General features: G+C 38.9%; 1 protein-coding gene across 1 annotated transcript in view; it reads left to right on the top strand.

The window, feature by feature from the left end:
* PLCG2 (phospholipase C gamma 2) overlaps positions 1-15,367 on the top strand; it is a 58,958-nt gene that overhangs the window by 27,949 nt on the left and 15,642 nt on the right. Inside the window, exons 8-20 of the mRNA XM_009277302.2 lie at positions 37-109; positions 1,148-1,249; positions 1,424-1,542; positions 2,942-3,027; positions 4,001-4,121; positions 5,615-5,783; positions 7,663-7,767; positions 7,979-8,068; positions 9,086-9,264; positions 10,112-10,312; positions 11,618-11,737; positions 13,048-13,228; positions 14,571-14,639. Of these exons, the coding sequence (XP_009275577.1) occupies positions 37-109; positions 1,148-1,249; positions 1,424-1,542; positions 2,942-3,027; positions 4,001-4,121; positions 5,615-5,783; positions 7,663-7,767; positions 7,979-8,068; positions 9,086-9,264; positions 10,112-10,312; positions 11,618-11,737; positions 13,048-13,228; positions 14,571-14,639 (1,615 nt within the window). The remainder of the gene's footprint in view (positions 1-36; positions 110-1,147; positions 1,250-1,423; positions 1,543-2,941; positions 3,028-4,000; positions 4,122-5,614; positions 5,784-7,662; positions 7,768-7,978; positions 8,069-9,085; positions 9,265-10,111; positions 10,313-11,617; positions 11,738-13,047; positions 13,229-14,570; positions 14,640-15,367) is intronic.

The raw sequence follows: 15,367 nt of genomic DNA, 5'->3' as shown, positions 1-15,367 counted from the left end.
TTTTTTTTTTTTTTTTTTTTTTTTTTTTTTTTTTAGAAATACTGACCGTCCAGATGCTTCAGCAGTTCATCTCCATGACTTTCAGAGATTCCTGCTACATGAGCAGCAGGTGGGAAGGTTGCAGAAATTTTGAGTTCTTTTTCTTGAGGTTGTCTCTCAGAATTCTATGCTCATTAAAAAGAAATGTGATGTATCATAGAATATGATTGATGTCAGCTGTGATATTAGGCCTTGGAAAGATTTCTCCTTATTTGTTGCCATTGAAGTTCACAAGAACTATTATTTTTCATCTATATAAAGACTCGGAAGGTGCACCAGAGGATGAGAGGGTGGACAAAGTAAATAAGGTTTGAACAGGTCTCCATTTAGTCATGTAGATGAACAGACAAGGTTAGAAATAAGCACTGGATGTATGTCAAAGATGATAGCCTGGCCTAGTTACAGCTGTTACAGCTAGGTACATCTGGGGTAATGCCTTGGCCATGGCCCCATTTTAGCAGCTCTTACATAAAAAGCTGAGCTAACTGCCTGCATTCGAGTCAAAGGTAATTTTCTGTTGAATGGAGCCAGTTTGGTGACCCATACCAGCAAGCAGATAAGGATGGAGGCAGGGATTGGAACCGTGTATTCATGGTCTTCTATAATGTTATTTAGCACAGACACCATGGGAAAAAATTGTGCGATATTTGCTAGGTGCTGCTAAGCTCCAGGTTTGCAAATACGATTGAAAAGTGAGCCCTACACTTCCTGTGTAAGCTTGCTACTTTCTTTTTCTCCCTATTTCATTGTATTAGAAGGACGTTCAGATTGCACTTAGAAATGAGAGAGATTATAGTTAAGGAATATTCTTCTAGGAGGCCAGCTTTTTTCTGTGTGTGTGCATCCATCTTGTGTACATATGTAGCATGTATCTTTTGGGCCTCAAATCTATATAAAGGTACTTAGATGAAGATCTTTTTTTTCCCTCCTTAGACATCATAGAGGAAAATCTTAAGATATGTGGGTACAATAAAATCTATTGGCAATAAACTAGCCAGGTGAGAGAGAAGTAAATCACATCTGTAGGTCTCTCTGTTCCTTATTTGATTTTATATAGAATAACACCACTTCTAAAGTTTTTTTCCTACTGTATTCTTATTATCTGAAGGAATCTTGGGCACAAGATCTCAGTAAAGTCCGAGAAAGAATGACAAAGTTTATTGATGACACTATGAGAGAAACTGCTGAACCCTTCCTCTTTGTTGATGAGGTAAGATAATGGTACTTTCTAATAGTTCCTCGTGGACTTTTTTTCTCTCACTGCTAGCTTCTAGTTTGTTAATTGGATGGCAGATCCTCTAGGCTTCTCTTGCTACATTGCTGGGTTTCTTTTAGTCTTGTATGGTAAACACATTTAAATTCAGTCTCTCTCTTTGTATTGTAGTTCCTCACTTACCTTTTTGCAAAAGAAAACAGTATTTGGGATGAGAAATATGATTCAATAGATGCGCAGGACATGAATAATCCTTTGTCCCACTACTGGATTTCTTCCTCTCATAACACGTAAGTTAACAAAAGTCCCATTGTCTATCCCTGTTCAAACAGACATAGCATGTGTTAGGAGAAAGTAATACTTCTAAATTATGCCAGGAATATACTGCACGGATGTGTGAAACCTTCCTAAAGCGGGATGTAAATGTAGCAAATACAGTTTGTGGGACTCCTTTTCCCCTTCTCTTAAGATCTTGGAGGTTTTGAGATATAATCGAGCTTAGCTGCCAGAAAACCCAAACCTGAACCCTGTTACAAAAATAAAAAGAAGCCTTGAGTTGAAACTGTTTCTGAAAGCCTCTCTGCTTTCAGAAATTAAAGTTACTGAAGGAGCTTCTATTTTTTTCCAAGCACCAACAGCCTTGTTGAGCTAGTGTCGGCATTAATTGTACCTGAACATAAGAATGCCACGAGGACCCCACTTGTCCTGTGGGAAAATCCCATGCTTTTAGTGTGATCTGAAGGGCAGTGGATTTGTTGCCTTGGGAAAGGAGGCAGTGATGTGCACTATTGATAAATGTTCTGACAGTTTACAGTGTCACAAAGTGGAAAAGATTAGGTCCTGAGCAGGAAACGAATATGGAGACCTGAAATGAGCACATCCGATGTTCAGGACTCGGCTATTCGTGGTCTTTGCCTGGGTGACAAGGATTAGAGCAGACAGAGGTGCTTAAGGCAGAGGAGGAGTGCAGTTTGCTATCCATACTCTTCTTTATTATTTTGAGTTTATTTTACAGCCAGAACTTTGAAGGCTGGGGGACTGTATTTTTGTTGTTACTGGTTTTTAGAATTTTATGCTTAGTGATTTAGCTGCTGATTTCTGTAGTTTGTGTCTAACCAGCCCTTTTCCTTGACAGTCTGTGGTATGCAAGCTTTTTAGCCCAAGTATAAACCTATGTGATGATGAGTTTGAACTGTCTTCAAATGAAGGGGATTTGCTCATCTAGCATTGCAATGAAAAGAAGTGTAAAGAGAGGGAGGAGAGGTGGACAAATGAAATATTGCAGGGAATGACATAAAGTGGATATGGATATAGCTTATAGGTATATTTTGAAGTACAGGGTGTGGTATCACTCAAAATAGCCTCCACATCCCTCCAACATGATTATGCCTCAGCATGATGAGGTTTAGGTATGTTTCAAAGCTCCTGATTTGCTCTCCAGAAATGTGTCAGTTAGAGTTGGTTGATGTTTAGATTGAGCCTTTAACCTCCTATAATTTGGTCCATTCAAAAATCTGATAGCATCAGGTTCAGCAGAGTCCAGTTCTTCCATCGCAAGTAAAAAAAAAAAAAAAACAAAAAAACCCCCTCAATATACATTCTCCATGACAGGAGAAAAAATGTCGCCGAGTGAGTGGGAAATGGTTGAAACTGACTGCCTGTCTTTTACAATTTCCTTTTACTCCTTAGATATCTGACAGGAGACCAGCTTCGAAGTGAGTCCTCCACAGAAGCTTACATCAGGTGCCTTAGAATGGGATGTCGATGTATTGAGTGTGAGTAAAGAGTTTGTGGAGTGGTTTGTAACATGCTGTCCATATAAGTAGAGTTTCCCTTGTTTACCAAGAAAGAAAAAAGAACCGAAATCAAGAACTAGTTTGTTTTCTGAAGTTAAAGTTAGTCATATTAAAAACACTGATTCCCTAAATTTGTTTTTGTTATGCCTCACTATTGCCCAATTCACTTGCTCTGATTCTTGTTACCACGGAATTTTAAGAAGGTCTTTCTAAATCTCATTTCACTGTACACCAAAAATTCAATCTTGGATCTACTATATGAAAGCATAGGATTTAAACTGGAATTACTTGTGTAGCATAGATAGATAGATAGTTTATTTGCCTTCGTTGTAATACAGACAAGCCTAAAGCACACAGGTTTTTGTAATTTGGTGCCATTTGTCATCCTGTTTAACTTGCTTTTAAGTCAGTTGATGTCTTTGTGCATTTGTTCTCCACTAACTGTGTATGTGTCTTCATGCCTGTGCTTGTGTACCTTATCGAAAAGTTTGACTTTAATTTCATGTTATTTCACCAGTTACTTCATAAAACTAGTTGCAACTGCCTGTTCAATTTGGCTAATGCAAAATGTATCTCAAATTAGAGTTTCAGGGTTAAAATGAACAAAAGAGATAAGCTGTCAACTTGCTACTTGTTGGAGTGTATTTATCCCTGGAAAATTATTGTAAACTAGTAGACTGACAATATAGCTGCCTGAATTCCTTATTTCCAGATTCCCACATGATAATGCTTTGGGAAAATTTTATATTGTATTTTATTTGTATTGCTCTTACTTAAGTGAACTTAGTTTCCTCTGTGAGAGATATAAATTCATCTAATAGAATATTTTATTAGAACATGGAAGTCTATGATTCAGTATGTGGAACACTGAAGATTTGGATGTGTTCTTTCTACTAGAGTTATTTAAGTAACTGCTTGGTCTCTCCCTTTTTCCACTGCTTGTCTTTCCTAGTGGATTGCTGGGATGGTCCTGATGGGAAACCCATCATTTATCACGGATGGACACGGACAACAAAGATCAAATTTGATGACGTAGTACAGGCAATCAAAGATCATGCCTTTGTTGCATCTGAGTAAGCTTTGATTTATTTTCCTTAAACCTGTTTTCATATGCTTAGACCTTCCTGAACTTATTTTCTCTGTAATCTAGAGCAAAAAGTAATAGGGTAATAATGACATTTGAGTAGTCTTCATTGTTGCCAAATGTAGGTCTTTAATAGATTCAGTTTTGAGGAAAAGTCCCATTACATAACAATTTGCTGCTAAGGAAGATAGTGAGTACCCTAAAGTGGTTCCCATCTCCTTACTTGGGTCTTCTCTTATTAAATTGAAGTGTGAAACTTCAAATGCTGAATAGTCTGTCTTAATTTAAAAAAAAAAAACAAAAAACTACAAGTGACAAGCAATATGTCTATCAGGTGATGTTCATGTTATAGGGGAGGTCTCAGCTGAGAAGATGTAGAATTCATAGCATGCCTCCTGAACTGATAACACGGGTTTAAATCTGCGTCTCTGCTCTGCCCTTCTATAACTTGTGCTGAGATGTCCTTAACATGAAAAATATTGCCCCAAAATTGGAAAGGAGGTAGGGCTGTCACTGTCCTGTTTTTCCACTTTACCAGCTGGACATAGAGAAGCATTATTTTCTCCTGTGGGACAGTGTCTGCACAGGCATATTGTGTTAATGACAACCATAACACATGATGCATTATGGTTTCAGACCATCATTACCGTGAATGCAGTGTGATGTTTTCCCTACTTGCATTAAGGGATAGGCTACCCAGAAGGAATATCGAAGTAGTTCCTGGATATGCAGGGACAAAATTAGAAAAGCCAAAGCTTATGCAGAGATGAAATTGCTGAGGGATGTGAAGGACAGCAAGAAAGACTTCTACAGGTACAATTGCAACAAAAGGAAGATTTAAGAAAAATGTGAGCCTGTTGCTGAATTGGACAGGAGACTTAGGGACTGGAGAAGACTGAAGTACTCCATGCTTTCTCTGCCTGTTTTCAGTCTTGCTGGAGCACGTGATATCCAAGGGGAAGCTCGCAGAACTAAGTTTGTTTAGCTTCGAGAAGAGGTTAATGAGGGAGCCTGGTTGCTGACTTCCCCTGCCTAGTGGATGTTTATAGAGAAGATGGAGCCAGACTCTTCTCAGAGTGCATGTGAAGGAAAACAGACACGATTTTGAGGAGAAACAAATTTTCACATAATGGTGCTTTAGCACTGAAACTGTGCCCAAAGAGCTTGGAAAGTATCTTTATCCTTGCAGATATTCAAATCTTGGCTGGACAAAGCTCTGAGCAACCTGATCTAAGCCAGGAATTGGGGCTTCCCAAAGAAGCGGTTTGGGCTAGATGGCCTCCAGAGGTCTCTTCTGACCTTAACGATTCTATGAGTGCACATCTGTTGTTATCTGTTGTGTGTCTATCTCTATTCCTTTTGTCTTCTTGTTTGCTTTAAATATTTTCTTTGATCTGGGGCATGAGGGAGGGTGCTGTTTTCCTTGCCTTGCCAGCTGTAGCAAAAAGAAATTGTCTTCATTCACCTTTTTCTCCATCAAAGATACCCAGTCATTCTGTCAATTGAAGAGCACTGTAGTGTGGAGCAGCAGCGACACATGGCCAAAGTGTTCAAGGAGGTATTTGGGGATCAGCTTTTAATGAAGCCTATTGAAGCCAGTGCAGATCAGCTACCATCACCAACCCAGTTGAAAGAAAAAATCATCATCAAGGTAGGCTTGCTTTGTGTGCTCATAGATAAAACAGGAAAACAAGAGCAGGAGCCAGAAATACTACTTTGGGCTTCACAGCTTAGCTGTTAGTTTCTGTTGGGAGACAAGAAACCCCTGGCTTGAAGTGTGTACTAGTAACATTTTGCAATATTGTATGGAGTTCTGTATCACTACATATTAAAGTGCTCGCTATTGGTTTTCTTTGCAGTCAGCGTTGCTAGTTCAAGTGCCAGATGGAATATCAGCTCTTTTCTAAAGGTCTTCCAGCTCCTGAAATGCCACTTTTAAATTTCAGCAAGGGTTCACTGCTGCAGATGCTCGTCACAGACTTCTTCCACAATGTGGCCTGCTTAAAAATGATAAAAGTATGTTCGTGAATAGAAAGTTAGTGTTACTAACTTTTTTTTTTTTAAAGAATGCCTCTCATTCAAGTGAAACCCAAAGCACTTGCAGGCTGCACACTTAAGTTGTCAGGATTGCTTGCAAACTGCAAAAATTGATGGGTGTTTACTAACTCAGTGTGATTTACATATGCAATTTAGTGAGCCACTTGTGAAACACAGAGGTGCTCCTATTAGAAAGCAGTCACTGTTAGTGTCTTACCTTCTGGGCAATACAGATGCTTTACTCGCTACTGTTGTGCAACAACATGAGGCAGATAACAGCAAGAAGACTTCTTGGATTGAAACTGCAGTAGAACTTTTTGAAAGGCAAAATTAGGTGTAGAATCTGGGGGCTGCTCATGATCTCTTTAGTAAAATAATAATTACTTTTGTCCATGCTTCAGTTTTCCAGCTCTTGTAACAGTACTGCATCCTATGTATTAAACTTCTGAACAGAAGAAATAAGGGTAGATAGTTATAAGCATACAGCTCTTGAATGTAAGACTGGAAATAATAGCACCCCACTATAAGGTGCAAAAGTTCTGTGCTTAAGTTTTTGTGGTTTTTTTTTCCCTCCAAACTGTCTGTTGTTACTTGCAGAGCATAGAGGGGAGTTGCATAGGCACATGAATAATAACATGACAGATCTGATTTAAAGGGAATTACAAACTACTATGAGTCTGCACAAGAGAACATCCATATCACTCTGTCCTGTCTAAAAGAGCATTAAAGAGTCTTTAAATAGATCAGCACCTGCCAGTGAGCTAGTAGTGTTATTTGGCTTTTGTTTGGAAAATGTTGTCAGTAAACAGTTAGAGGCAACTCCTACTTTAGGGGCCTGTGGGATTTTTCAGATAAGCCTGTCAAATTGAAATCTACCTACAGTAGGCTGTGCAGAACTGAATGTAGTTGAGAATTACTAGATAGGAGACGATTAATCCTATCATTAACTGCAGTTAAGTATTTGATGTTACCCTTGGCCCCTTGAGCCACTGTTTTTTGTGAGCACTCTCAAGAAAGCAGAACTTATCCCCTCTTTTCATAAAAGATTTCCCTTCTGCTCATTTTTCTTGTAGAAGAGTGAATTCCCCATTCATTGTAACTCTTTATCTTTTTGTTTTGGTTTTTGTTCCTTATGTCTTGCACTCTGCAGAGGGATTCTTCTTTTATCCTTCTTTCTTGGTATGTGTCACTTCATGTTTTCTGTCCTCTAAAGAATGGTGAGCTCTTATCAAACTAGTTGTTTCTTCATTGCTTGAATGATACCTCTACTAAATTTTTAACCTTTATTATGAGATTTAAATTTTAAAGAAAGAAATTCCAGCCCTGTTGCATAAAGCCTTGTGGAACAGCTGTTGTTATGGTAATGACAGAAGGAGGCTGTGCAATGGAGGGAAATACTTGCAGTAATACTGAGTGTGCTGAAATACTATGACCAGTTTTATATATGATTCTGTGTGAGTGTATGAATGTGGTGGGGTTTTTTTGTTTTTAAGCACAAAAAACTGGGACCAAAGGGAGACATTGATGTGAACTTGGAAGACAAGAAAGAAGAAAAAAAGCAACAAGGAGAACTTTACATGTGGGACACAATAGAACAGGTATAGTTTATGTGACATTTGCTACAGTTTCTAGGTTGTGTAATACTGGAAATTTACATGAATTTTCTCAGCATTTGTGTAATATTGTCAGTTGAACAGATGTGAATGAGGGGAAGAAGGTGTTTTGTTTATTGTTATACCTTGTTTTGAAATTGTGATTAGTGAGTTTTCCTCTGTCTTGTTAATGGTTTCAATATCTCTCAACTTTTAGAAATGGACTCGGCACTACTGTGCTATTGCTGATGAAAAGCTTTCATTCAGCGATGATATAGAACAGAATGCTGATGAAGACTCATCAAAGGTGATGGCTATGTTTTGTTGTTTAAGCATGTTCTTTTTATTCTCTCAGATTATTTCAGTGTCTATAGATGCGTATTTTGTATGCCGATGTTGAAATTGTAGAGGATCCGTGTCAGATAACAAGTGTGTCTGGAGATACAAAACTTTAAAAAGGGTCTTTGCCAAGGTATTCCAGTTAACCATATTTTTAATAAAATAACTTTTTCCCTTGGCTAACTGAGGACTTGCAAAGAGGAGTACAAAGACAATGAAATACAATTTTGGTACTTAAATGCTAATGCTGATGCGTGCACCGACAATCAAAGTCATTATATGCCTTTGGCTAAGTATTATTGCTATTCTCAAACTAGTCAGTATGATGAACTAATGTTTTGCTGTGTTAGTAATACAGCACACCTCTTACACAGTGTGGGTTGTTCATTTCACATTTGCAAAGTGTTTGTCACAGGTGAGCATGTATGACTTGGCTGTTGTGCACGGTAAAGCAGAAACATGAGGCTCAGTAAGGGTTGCAATAGCAGTCACGTTCAGCATGGTTTCTTGTTCTGACCTTTTGGGTTTCTGTGCGCGCTCTTTCGTTGCTAACATGTATGTGCATGGTTCAGAGATGTCTCTGCACATGCAGAACATTTTACCCATTCACCTAGATGTTAATGTCAGTAAAATAATTAATGTGTAAGGAAGAACACAGATGAATCCTGGAAAAAGCTGTGAATTAGTAGTAGGGTGTTTTGCCTTGAAAATATAAATCGGTGTTTGCATTGCTGCATTCTTTCACTTTCTGTTGATTACGTATTTGAATAAGGCTGAAGTTGATCACTGCTCCAAAGAAATGGCTTGACTGGGGAGGAGAGTCAAGGGTGACTATAAAGGTGATTGGCTTGTTTGTGGAAGGATGGTTCAGGGCTAGGAAGAGCTGAAATCCTGAAATAGTAGACTGTTATATCAATAACAAGTACTTTGTTTCGAAATCATAAAATTAGAAATGCACTATAAAAATTCTTATTTTCTGGTCTAGGAGGTGAAACGTACTGAACTGCACTTAAAAGAGAAATGGTTCCATGGTAAAATGAAAGAGGGGAGAACAACTGCTGAGAAACTGCTCCAGGAATATTGTGCTGAAATGGGTGGCAAGGATGGGACATTCCTAGTTAGGGAAAGTGAGGCTTTCCCTAATGATTGCACCTTGTCATTCTGGTATGGTGATTGTCATAAAAATTTTATGTGGGTTTTGTTTATGGCATTGCACAAAAATGTGTGTATTTTTCAAGTATGCATTTATAGCTGAGAGGAAATAGGAATAAGGAATTGCTATAATTACTAGAATGTTATTGATGGGATTGTGAAAGAGTACTTTCTAAATTAAACTTCAGTGTAGCATAGTGCATTTTGGCAGAGTAGGCTTTATTTGAAGTGTTACAGTTGTCAAGAGAGGACTGACTGGTTTGATCCTCCACTCCCCCCCCTTTTGTAGTGCTCTGGCAGGATATAGGATTTGTTATTTCCTCAATGAGTGGGCCAAAATTTGATCTTTTAATTTAGGGATAAATTACCGGTTTCTACACTGAAAAGGTAGTCTCATGAGTGTACCTTTATTAGCAGAGATTGATCTTTTTGATGAAAGGATCCTCTAGAGGGCAAATAATAAAGAATTTTTCAGTTTTTTTTTTTTTGTTCTTTGGGTTTGTTTTGGTAGTCTGGTTTTTTTTTTTTTCTTCTTCTGGTTGGGACATTATGAGGAATAGTGTATCAGATGGATTTCTGACCCAGAGAGCTGTCAGAGCAAATTTTGCAGGGAGTAAGTGTATGCCAGATTTTAAACCATTGTGGATTGAAAATTATTAGTTTCAGTCCTGTAATCTTACTTGTCAGGATTTTTTTTTTTTTGCTGTTCTTACTTCGGTTGTTTTACGAGATGATACAGATTTCTTGCCTCTTCGGAAGCTCACCAAGTGGTTGACCAGGAATGGGTGAGGAAACGCTTCAAAAGAAGAAAACCTGTTATAAAACCTTTCTTTTCCTTATGCCCTCTTCCTTTCTTCAGGAGGTCAGGTAGAGTCCAGCACTGCCGGATCCGTTCTTCAAGTGATGGGGACACTGTGAAATACTACCTGACAGACAACCTCACTTTTGATAGCATCTATGATCTCATTCAACACTACAAGGAGGCCCACTTGCGATGTGCTGAATTTGAGCTGCGTCTGACTGATGCTGTGCCTAATCCCAGCCCTCATGAGACTAAAGAGTACGTACAGCAGAAGGCAAGCACCAGCATTGTTATGTCAGTGTCCTTTGCATTTTTTTAGATGGTCTCAGATTTTTGCATAGAAAATTCCCTGGATTCAGAGGAGCACACCTGGGTGTTGCTTGTCCGCAGATGTCATAGGAATAGGCTTCCCTGAAAGATGCTGAGTAAGATCACTGACTTTGTGAGAACCTGGTACAACAGAGAGCAGTCACTGGGAAACCAATTTACTAGCAGCAACTAGGAAAATCAGTGAGAACTGTAATGCTGTGGAAGTGTGCCAATTCCTTCTTTCTCTGCTCAGTGTTTTACAACACCCAGTGGGTTGGATTAGCTATTTAGTAGTTGACTGTGGTCTGGCAACTAAGTGGTCATGGTCTGTGCCATCTGGAAACTCTATTACTGGGGCAGTGAGCCCAAACAGTTACGTTTTCCTAATCCCGCCCTCCACCTCACCCCTGTCAGAGTTGATTAGGCTGACTTCAGCCCATGCTGATAGGAAGTAGTATAGCTTGGTGTTTATATCCAGCTGGTATTTGCCTGATGTAGATCCTGGGCCGAGCTTGCTCTTGTTTGCTGGCAGAACACTGTAATCACTGCCCTTTGTTCTGTTTTCTTTGCAGTGAGGAAAAAGTAAATCTGCTTTGCATGTGAAATATTGATCTGTGACTTTAAACTTCTTTTTTTGTGTGTCCCTCCCCCCCTCAGGGTCTAGGAGTCACTGACCACCCGTAGATAACTTTGGAAGCTAGTGAGAGGGGAGGGTAGAGTTTAAGGGTTAGGCTTTCCTGCCTTTCTGTATAAGGTGGAGATGTACTGCCAGTACAAGAGGCCACAGCTTCACTGACGGCACATTAGGTCCAAGATAGGTCCATCCCTACAGTGAAAGATAAAATCAAGCTCTGAATAAAAGAATTCAAATTCCTGGTGTTTTTCTTTTGTCTGTGTTTGGGCTTTTCCTTAAATCTACTATGTCAAAACTGAATAAACTGCTGAAAACTGAATGGCAGACTAAAAGCAGGATCCAGTGCCTTTGTTTCAGGAAGAAATGCAGATTTATGTTTTTTGATTTCAGACAGACAAGGTATTCTGATATATTCTTGATGCTTTCATCCAAAATAAGCTGCTGTGTTACAGTGTTTCGTAATGAGCTGCTGTCATAGGTGGCAAGATGGGGAAAATCTAATGCATAATTTTTTTTGTAATGTTTGAAACTATTGTTAATAACACTGCCTGTTATTCTTACTGAATGACATTTGACAAGCTTTGTAATCCTTTGTCCATTTTGATTTTTAACTGTTGTAGTTGGTACTATAGCAACTTGAGTCGTGGAGAGGCAGAGGACATGCTGATGCGAATTCCTCGAGATGGAGCCTTTCTGATTAGAAAGAGAGATGAGCCTGATTCATTTGCCATGACTTTCAGGTAAGAAAAGACAGATATGACTACATTACCTAGTAGTCCAACAATGTTCTGTTTTTTCTTATTTAAAAAATACTGTGGTCTTTTTAGAGTCATAAAATTCTTGCTTTCAAACTTTGAGTAATTAGCATGGTTGATTTGAGCAGCAGGTCCACGTATGACAATGTGTACAAGAGTTAATTTGTGACTGGAATAAACCTTTATGCCCAAGAATATTTGGGCACTGACTGTCCCTTTCTTCCCATGCAGAACTGTGCATGGCCCTTCTTCACTTCCTTGACACTCCTTACTACAGGGTATTATTTTGAAGTTTTCTTTGGTGCTGGTTCAGCAGTGATTCTAGGTCCCTAGAAATCCTACCCTGTCATATAACTGACCAAAATGAAATGTCAAAATGAAATTGTCGGCTTTTCTTGCCAGGGAAAATATTTTTGAAACTGTGGTTCTTGCAACAACATTAATAAAATGTATAGAATTGTGGTGTTCTTCATTGTGCCTTCAAATCAGATTGCGTTTCTCTGAAAATGCATATTTCTGCAACATATAAAATTGCTTTGGAAAAACAAATATTTGTTTTCCTCTTATTTACATGCCTTACTGTGTATTGAAGATGTCCAGAATTCCCCAGTTCCTTCTGTACTTTGGTTTGAAGCTTTCTGCTGTTACCAAGGTTGATATTGAAGTAACTTGAGCTGCAGCATCTCAATAAACCATTTCACAGTGGGGAAAACAAGAAGTACCACAACTTCAGCAGCTTGAAAAGGATGCAGGGGTCTTCTGTGGGTGGAATGGTTGTCAGTGTACGGTTTTACTGTTACCAATGCAAGCATGAACCTTGTGTTCAAGCACAAGAGATTTTTTTTTTTTTTTCCTTTCAAAATTGATTCTTGTAGTTATCAAAATGATTATAGGGAAGAGACAGCTACTCGTTTTGAGGGGAGTGTGTCTATCACTTAGGGACAGCAGCAGATCATCATCATCAGATTCCAGAGAGAATCCCAGTCTGATCAGAGACATTTGTGTTAGTATGAAGATGACACAATACCTATCTGTAGGGGAAAAAAATAGGGAAATTTAATCTAAGCAAAACCATGGATTTGTCCCAAGGCCCTGTACGTTGTAGAAAAGTGAGAATGTCTTTTTGTGAATTTAATCAAGCAACTGGAATTCAGTTTGAATAAAAGAGGCTTTGGAAGAGGGAGAAATTATTTCATATGATTAAGACGCACAAAGCAGTTTTGGTCCAGTTTACAGCACTGGTGCTCTCACTGCAAGTACCGATACCTTTTACAGCACCTGCAATTGTTTCACAGAGCGGAGGGGAAGGTGAAGCACTTCCGAATTCAGCAAGAAGGTCGCCATTTTGTGCTTGGAACTTCGGCCTATTTTGAGAGTTTAGTGGAGCTGGTAACGTACTATGAGAAGCATCCGCTGTACAGGAAAATGAAATTGCGTTACCCAGTGACTGAGGAGCTGCTGGAGCGCTACAGCACGGTAAGTGATGGTCTTTGTATGAGTGCCAGTTGCTGTAGCGGATGGAGTCCCAGATCTAGACCTGGGTGTGCTGGTTTTGGTTCTTGGCTGTGGTAGATGACCTTTGGGGGAGGTTAAGCAGGTAGTTTTCTTATCTGTGAAATTGAGATGGTTATACTGACTTTTCTCACAAAGGTTTTGAGATATGTGAAGGAAAGAGCTTCATCTTTGATTACAGGTCAACTCTTGCCTTCCTCATGATTTCATTAGAAAAGCTGCCCTGTGAAGTAGGGGATCATTGCTCTGCTAAAACAAGTTTTTGATAATAGTCTCGCCTGCAGTTGGCCCTGTCTTCTGTTGCTGGAGTGGGCAGAGATCTTAAAGTGATTGTGCAGATGTCAATTGCTAAGCATTTCAGAAAAACCAAAATATTCTGCTGTGCCTTTTGTTCTGGACGGGCAGTGGCATTCGCTTCACCGCACTGGAGCCATCTCAGGGATGGTGTCCAACTGCCTTCTGTGGTAAAAAGTGAGAGGTACCTCTGAAGACTCGCTCTTTGAGATAAGCATGAGGAAATCTGCCCAAGAGATATTTATCTCTGTCCATTGACTAAACTAGGAGCCTGGATAATTAGCTGAGGATAGAGGCCTACTTTCTGGATGGATGTGTTCCATGAGGAGAGAGCTTTGCCGAGGTAGCTGGCTTTTGAAAAGCCTGAGGTGCTGTCTTCTGTTTTCAAATATATGTCTGTTAGAAGCTGCAGAAAAAACACATCTGTCATGTTTGAGGAAATCAAAGTCTGTTTTTTTTGTTTCTTCTGGGGAGACTAAGAGTCTGAAAAGATTTTAGATCTCAAGATTTTTTATAATGTTGTCTATAGCTAAGGTTCTGTATCCTAGGACTGGGTCCAAATGGGAACACAAGGAGAGAATAAAATGAAAAATATGACTGTGTATATTGTTTTAGAATTTTGCTCTAATAGTGAAACCAATACTGAAACTAAAGTACTGTAACACAGAAATCAACTGTAGGTATCGTCTTCCCTGGTTGCACATAGAAGGGTACCTACAATCTTAAAGCTATTTGACTGGTTAAGAGATACCTTTGTGAGGTATTGCTGTTTCATTGTGTTTTACTGCTCATTAAACTGAGGCATAGACAGGTTAAATAACAAACTCATGTTCAGCTATGTTCAACTATAAAAATGAGCATAACATAGGTGTCTGGCTTCCCTCCTCTTCTGGTTGCCTGTGTATTGTCAGAAGGGTGGTTTCAGCAATGAATGTTCTATTAACATTAAGTACTTTTACAATTTTTGATTCCTGTAACTTCATTAGTTTTTTTTCCTTCTTCCTGTTTTTAGGAAAAAGATATTAACTCCCTCTATGATGTCAAGATGTATGTGGAACCCAGTGAAATCACCCCTACAGTGGTATGCTTAAAGAGAGATACTCACACTTACTGTAGACTTCTGAATATTATGAGACTTGTTTGCTGATTTCCTGTTAGCAGTAATGAAAAGGATAATTGAAAGCATTAGGCTGCTTGATTTATGGGGGACTGGACAGCAGAAATTTAAAGGGTGTGAATTTTTTCTAGCATCTCTTTAAAATTTGTACCCACACGTTTTCTTGTGTGCAAATCCTGTATTGATTCATCTATACTGGGAATTTGGGCTCTTTTTGCTATTGAGTCTGTGGAAGTGATTTGATTTGGCATGCATGCTTATGCAGGTATGCCCCCAAATTAAATAACTTACGAGAAGATTAAATTTGAGAAGGCCAAATCTTCATGGAAAGAAAGTGCAATATGTAAACCCCAAGTGTGCATGTCTGTGCAGGTCTGTGTTTATGAGCAGTTACTTGTCTGTGCACAAAATTGTCGCAGTTCCATTAGCAAACACGGCCTGCATGCACAAATAGGTGCAGAGTTTATTTATGTGCTTTCTATATAAAAATGGTGTCTTTGGTTTACTAATGAGTTATTAAAATTTGTCTTCTTTTAAGATATGTACATAATGTTATAAAAACAAGTGGCACAGCAAACATCTACTTATCTCTAACTCTTGTTAGGGCCTGCCTACTTGTAAATTCTCATAAAAGTTCACCTGCTTGTAAATTTTGTAGCTGTAATTCTTTTTAGTCTTTTTTGCCAATGAAT

This window comes from Aptenodytes forsteri, unplaced genomic scaffold, assembly GCF_000699145.1.
Source record: "Aptenodytes forsteri isolate BGI_AS27 unplaced genomic scaffold, ASM69914v1 Scaffold50, whole genome shotgun sequence".
Taxonomy (NCBI): Eukaryota; Metazoa; Chordata; class Aves; order Sphenisciformes; family Spheniscidae; genus Aptenodytes; species Aptenodytes forsteri.
The sequence above is the reverse complement of the archived record's forward strand: the minus strand, read 5'-3'. Positions and strand labels throughout refer to the sequence as shown.